We start from the raw sequence: 7,515 nt of genomic DNA on the forward strand, positions 1-7,515 counted from the left end.
CGTCAACTTACGATTGGCTAGCACAAGAGGGGAGAACCATATGCTGCTCTATGCAGAGAGGAGTTTTCTGCACTCCATGAGCTCTGCATAGCGCAGAGTGCAGAAAACTCTCCAGACTCCGTGAACGGAGTGGAGTTCACCGCCAAGGCCTTCTCCTGATCTCTCTGCAATCATGTCACCAAAGTCTGGGACGCCATTTCCACCCTCATCACTGACGGGACCTTCATCACAGAGACCTGCCTCAATCTCTCCTATGGCCCGACATCACAACCACATCGCCTAATGTCTACAAGATGATACACCAGGAACGCACCAGCAAAAAGAGAGGGAGCATCGCTATCATCCACAAACAAACAATCTGTTGCACCACCACTGAAGACGACACCACACTGATTATGTAACACCTCAATGTCCAACTCCACACCAGACAAAACAACCATCAAAGGCATCCACACCTACAGACCCCCAGGACAATGACACCTTCACTTACTTCATTTTCCCACTTGCCATCATGCCCCCACTCTACATCTTCCTCAGAGACTCCCACCTGGATGACCCCAAAGACACTAACTTTATCAACCTCCTGGAATGAATGGACAGGATCAGCCTCACCCAATTGGTTACAGACCCCACACAAAGACCAGGACACACACTGGACCCTATCTTCATGTCTAGCAACAGAGTCTAATACAGCCATGCCACAGAACTCACCTGCACCAACCACTTCATCGCCCATTTCACCATCGCAGGATCACTGTGCACAGCTACCAACCCCCCTAACTCCTCCTTCATGGAGCTGGAGAAAAGTGACACAGACCCAATGAATGGGTGCCCTCAAAACCACCCAGCCCTATGCCACAACCAACCTAGAATAATCAGTCCAGAACCTCAACACGTGGATCGCCAAGGCCGCCGACCTAGTCGCCCCATCAGACCAGCCAAAACTCACAGATACACCATACAAGCCAGCTGGTACACACCAGAACTCAGTGTAACTAAACACAGCTGCAAACAGCTGGAGAGAACATGGCACACTAGCAGAAACGGTACAGACTGAGCCACCTACAAGTCAGCCCTCTAAGAATAACACCAATTGTCTCAAAGACACAAAGAAGCATGCCCTTGCAGACTGCATCAAGGCAATGGCGAACCACACCAAGGAGCTCTTCACAATAGTCAAAGAATTCTCCTGCCCATTAGCCACTGAGAACACTGTTCCTCTTTCACTGGAGCTCTGCAATGCTGCTAGCAAATAACTTCCACCTGAAGATATCCACCATCTGCAGGAACTTCGATACCCAACTCACCAACATCCTCACTCCAATGGAAGCCTCCCCCGATCAACATCTCACCACATGGGAACAGCCACAGCCATTTTGAACTCCACTCACTTGTGAGCAGTGGCGGCTCCTCCACTAAGGTGGAGAAGCATCACCCAACTGCTCTTCGAGGAGTGCAAAAAAAATTATAATAACAAGATATTAATATCATTTTATTGTTCCTTGCGGGACTCAGAGTCAGGTCAGGTCAGAGCAGTACTGAGCTCTCCAGAGTGAGTTGTGGTGTGCACTCCCTAAATGCCCACGACTATTTGGCTGGCCCTCTTGGGCCAACCACACAGCCATGCACACTTAGCATGTTCTCCACCGGGCTGTGTTGCACAGCCTGGTGGAGAACATACCCAGGATCCCAGGCACTGCCTGAGCTGCTAAACAGGCTGCTCAGACCAATCACGACGCATCATAATTGGCTGGGAGAGCCCAGGGACCTGGGTTCTTTGGGTCCTGCTGCAGTGCCAAGTGAGGACAGAGAGACAGCGACAGCGGCTGAAGGTAGTTTATTTGATTTATTTTTCTAACCCCTGCCCCACCACACCCTTTCTGAGGCAGCTGCCTGCTGTGGAGCACCAATTGACTCTTGCCCTCACTGCCTCTTCAACCTAGGCAGCAAGGAGATCAGCCTACAAATCACCACCATCCTCAATGCATCCAGCACCACAGCCACCTTTCCAGATGCACGGAAACATGTAAAAGTCACACCTTTCTTCAAAAAACTCTATGGCAATACTAGCAAACTCCAGAACTACCGATCCATCTCGCTGCTCCCTTTTACCACCAAAGTCCTGGAGAAGGTCATCAACTGGCAGCTCACTGAACAGCTGCACAGAAACAACCAGCTAGATGCATCCCAATCCGGTTTCCACACTCACCACAGCACCAAGACTGCCCTGATTTCCGCCACTGAAGACATACACACCGTAATCGACAGGGGAGAATCATCTGCCCTGATCCTCCTCACCCTCTCTGCAGCTTTCAACCGCAGATTGCACCACACACTCTTCAAGAGACTGCAACAGATCAGGATCAAGGGAGATGCACTCAGATTGATTGCAGCATTCCTCACTCGACGAACACAGAGAATTTGCCTACCTCCCTTCATCTCGGAACCCAAGAGCACTGGAAGTGGCATCCCCCAGGGTTCATCCCTTAGACCCACCCTCTTCAACACCTACATGATGCCTCTAGCCAACATTATCAAAACACACGATCCCAACATCATATCCTACACTGGGCTTCAGACCTACCTTTTCTACTAAGTCCAGCAACCCAGTGTCTGGATACCCTCACAGGTGACAAGCCGTGCTTCACTCGTACTGATTGTTTGATTGATTGATTGTTTCACTTGTTCATAGGCATCCCAATTCCCTCTCTCCCTCTGAGCTGCACATTTTCGAGAAGGTCTTTCTCTTCTACCAAACAAATGGACATGTCTTCAATGTACACAATGTATAGTTTTTGTGCTATAATATGATTGGTTTAAATGTTTTACTTTTTGACATTGATAAACAATATTAGTGATTTGTGCAGTAATTGACTGCACACCTTGCATCATTGACATGGGTTGATGAATATCAATGGCAGTGAAAAAAACCTTGTGATAAAAGTTCTCTACATTTTGGAAAATACTGTGCTATTCCTGCATAAATGTGTTTCTTTAACCTTGGCATATGCTATTTTAGTGTCTTTTTATTTTCTAAAATGTACTATCTGTTAATTGTTTTAGATTCCTTGGACTGCACGAGGTGCCCAGTTGACCACTGGTCAAGCAGTGAAAATGACATATGCATACCAAAGGAAAGCAACTTTTTGTCCTACGAGGAACCACTTGGTTTCATCTTGGCTTTCAGCTCCATCTTCTTGTTTGTCAATGCCGTTGGCATATTGGGTATTTTCATTTGGTATCGACACACTCCAGTGGTGCGGGCTAACAATGTACAGCTTAGTTATTTCCTCCTCATTGCCATCATGCTCTGCTCCCTCTGTTCTTTGGTTTTCATTGGCCAGCCCAGCCGGATGACATGCATACTTCGTCAGGTGATCTTTGGTATGTCTTTTACCCTTTGCATTTCTTCGGTGTTGGCAAAAACAGCTACAGTAGTTATTGCCTTCAAGGCCACAAAGCCGAATAGCAGCCTAAGGAAATGGGTCGGCTATAAGACATCTTATTATATTGTACTGTCCTGTTCCTTTACACAGACTTCTATTGTAGCCGTATGGCTGGGGACATCAGCTCCATTCCCAGAACTGAACATGACTGCCTTCAATTGGAAGATTGTAGCTGAATGCAATGAAGGATTCATTCTTATGTTCTACTGTATGTTGGCTTTTTTAGGTGTCCTGGCATTTATAAGTTTTGGAATTGCTTTTCTGGCCAGAAATTTGCCAGACAGATTCAATGAAGCCAAGTTCATCACCTTCAGCATGGTGGTCTTCCTCAGTGTCTGGTTCTCTTTTATCCCAGCCTATCTCAGCACAAAAGGAAAATATGTGGCAGCTGTTGAGGTCTTTGCAATCTTGTCCTCTGCTGCTGGTCTTCTGTACTGTATCTTTGCACCGAAGATTTATATCATATTTCGGAGGCCAGACATAAATATTAAAGGGAATATAGTTTCTACATCATCAAGAGCAAGTAAAAACCAATCAAAAACAAAGTTCCAGGTGTCCTCAATGGGTTAGAAGTCTGCACATTGTATCAGGATGTGACAAGCATACTCTGAAATGTTTCTGTGAGAGTGAACCTTGTGTTAATAAATGAAGAGTTATTGTATCTAACTTGTCTTCACTTGAGCTGGAGATGATTGAGTAGAACAGTTCTTCAGTAAGGCTTTAAGTTCAGAACTCATAACCACAACTATTATTTTTGACCTGTCAGACCATAAAGCTGCACGGTCCAGAGACACCTGAATTTAAAGCATATCTTTCTGTCACTGTGCACACCTTATCTTTATACCATGATACAGATTTCGCAGTTTACACACAATCACAAATTAAGGAGGGACGTCGTGCCAAATCAAAGGCCTTGAATATACGGCACACTTTTCATTAACTGGACTTTTTATACAGTGTTTTTTTATACCTTTCCTTCTACAAACGTATTGCTTAACAAGCACAATTGTTTAGTTCATCTTAGTTCATAGTTAAACGTTTTGCAACTTTTACGTGCTGTCTTGCGATTTCTTCATTTTGTCTGTAATAATTCTGCAAACCTGTAGTTTGGACAAAAGACCATAGGGCCCATTTATAAAATAGTCACGAAATGCAGCGCAGCATAGCAATTCACCTTGTTGTGCTGCACTGCGTGATAGGGAAAGGGCAGGAATGTGCCACACTGGAGGCAATCCTGTCATTTCCCATGTGCTGGTGCACATTGGGATGACTAGCGCCAATGCAGGCACCCTTGCACCATGGTGCAATGGTGTCTGTGTTGCACGCGTTGCTTGCAGGATTGTTTTTGTGCAGGAAGGGGCACCACTCTGCAAAATCAATCCTAGGAGGCATATTCCTCTTTCTATGTGTGCTGCAGAATGCAGAAAGGAAGACACAAGGTTAAATGGAGATATATATGCTTGTTACACCTTCCCTGGTAAGGCGTAACTTTTTGGTGCATTCTCAGGTTTACAAGTTCTGGTAAATCTGGGAATGGGTCAAAAACCATGGGAGTTGTTTGGAAACACCCACACAATGCCCATTGAACGCCTTCTAAGGGCAGAGTAACTCAATGCATCGATTGCACTGGGTTACTCCAGATTTATGAAGCCACTCAGGGTCACACAAAGTGGCTTTGCGTGGCTTTATAAATCATACCTAATGCTTGCGTTGCGTAAGTATCATATTGTGTGATGCAAATAAGATGCAAACCTACGTGTAAATATACCCACAAGCTCTTAAATCTGAGATCAAGGCCGGATTATCTCATTTAAAACAAACATACAGGAAGGAAGCTTCTTCTTGTTTATTCTTGAAAAGTGTGTGTATAGCAAAATGCAAAGTAATATGGTTTAAATACATGTGCAGTATTAACATCAGCCACAGCCCGTGCAGGTAAGAGCAGTGGGGCCAGGTTGAGGGGGAGGGGGGAATTTCGACAGATGACAACAGAAAAGTAATTATTTATTTAATTTCCCCTCACTGTCCTTTGTTGAAGTCCCCCCCACCCCACACCCGGACCAACTCCTCTTACCTGCATGGCCTGCAGCTGATTAACATGCTGATTTAAATGAACTATAATGTGTTTAAAATATGTAAATCATAGTAGGTAGTCATACTTACTAGTACTAGGCCTCAAACTGTTTAAAACAGCATTCTTTAACAAGTAGTTTAAATAAATGTTCTGAAGATGTGCATAAAATTTCCAATTCTTGACCTATTGATGATAACATATTTTTTCCTTTTCAATAAAAGTTTCACATAACTCTGCAAAATGTTTCTACGTACAAAAAAAGCTTGAAATGCTTGTTTAGGCTGTATTGTACAGTAAAATTATGAAGATTAACCACACATGAAATGCAGTAGATAAACTGTTTTAACATACTTGTTTTACTTCTTGCTAATATTTTTTTCATTACTGTAGAAAATTTCTACATAGATCATTGTTAGCAAAATGTACACAAGTAGGTTAGAAATATAGTCAGATGTGTGAGAATGAAATTCTCCTGTGAGAAAATTTTACTAGGAATCTAATTGCTATGTTGAAAGTTACAAAGCTAACCCTAGAGTATGTAGACTTTAGTATTTAGGTGAGAAGAGGAGTGATCCTGTTCTCAAGAGAACACCAAATGTTGATTGGAGGAGAAGATACTTGTTAGACCTGTTAGCCTTAGGGAGGTCTTCCCCCAACCTTTTTGCCTGCTTGTCTCTAATTGTTCTGATCTTGTTTTGTTGGTTTTAGGACTCTGGGCACTTTACGCTGCTAACCAGTGCTAAAGTGCATGTGCTCTCGTCCTAAACATGGTTTGATTGACTTATCCACAATTTACATATTGATTTGCCTATAAGTCCCTAGTAAAGTGCACTACCAGTGCCCAGGGCCTGTAAATTAAAGGCTACTAGTGGGCCCATTGATTGCACTGATTGTGCTACCCACAAAAGTCTCAATTAAAAACATGTTTCAGGCCTGCCACTGCAGAGCCTGTGTGCGCAGTGTTCACTGCCATGTTGGCTTGTAATTTTAAAACCTTTGCCATGCCTTAAACTCCCCTTTTATGACATTTATGACCCCTAGGGTAGGCCCTAAGTATCCCTTAGGGCAGGGTGCTGTGTAAGTAAAATATAGCATATGTACTTTCAAGTTTTACATGACCTGGTAGTGAAAAACTCTGAAATTAATTTTCCACTACTGTGAGGACTACCCCTCCAAAAGATAAACATTGTGGATTCCTTGTTATATCTAATCCGTGTAATTCCCTTATGGAATTGTAATGGTGAAGTCGATATATCATTAAAATTTTTAAAATTTAGCTTTTAGAAGGATGGCATTTTTCTGCTCTTAGCCAAGAGTGCCTGCAGCCTGTCTCCAATACACATCTGTGGTAGGTGACAGCTGGTTCTTATGCATTCCCTCTAGACAGCCTCACACAAAGGGAGCTTAGGTGTGACTAATGAGCCATCAACATCCTTATGGGCTATCCTGGGCAGGATGAGAGGGAGGATGGGCTAGGCGGTGTCCTGTCCCCACACAATAGACCCTGTAGGCACCACTGGGTATAAAAACTTGACTTCTGACCATACCAATTCAGTACATTTCTAGACCTGTGGATATTCTGCCAGGAAGAAGGACTGCTGTGCTGCTGTAGGACTGCCACTCTGCTGGAATTTGTTGTGCCTATCTGCTGCCCTCCTAACCACATCACTTGAACCCAGAACCAAAGTGACTCCAAGAGCTTTCTGGCTTACCTCCGGTTTTGAGGTCTCAGGCACATCAAAGACTTCCAACTCACCATGCTACAACACCTGGGCTCTGCCATCTGTGAGCCTTTAGTGCCAAGTGGTGACAACCCAGTCCTGGACCCTTGGATCCTTGGAAGTGCTGCTCCAGCAGAAATCCTCACACCAACGCCGTTGTGCTGCTCTGAATCAGTGTATCTCCATCAACGACAACTGCACTGCACATTGCCACCATTTCAAACGTATCTTTGACTTTGCATGGCTTGGATCTGACGCATGGCCTTCATCCTGC

The 7,515-nt window shown here is 44.3% G+C and overlaps 1 protein-coding gene across 1 annotated transcript in view; it reads left to right on the top strand.

Moving 5' to 3' along the window:
- Positions 1-5,761, top strand: part of LOC144783911 (vomeronasal type-2 receptor 26-like) — a 205,231-nt gene extending 199,470 nt beyond the window's left edge. The window contains exon 7 of the mRNA XM_078662650.1: positions 3,064-5,761. Within this exon, the coding sequence (XP_078518776.1) occupies positions 3,064-4,016 (953 nt within the window). The 3' untranslated portion in view covers positions 4,017-5,761. The remainder of the gene's footprint in view (positions 1-3,063) is intronic.
- The last annotated feature ends 1,754 nt before the right edge of the window (positions 5,762-7,515 follow it).

This window comes from Lissotriton helveticus, chromosome 10, assembly GCF_964261635.1.
Source record: "Lissotriton helveticus chromosome 10, aLisHel1.1, whole genome shotgun sequence".
Taxonomy (NCBI): domain Eukaryota; kingdom Metazoa; phylum Chordata; class Amphibia; order Caudata; family Salamandridae; genus Lissotriton; species Lissotriton helveticus.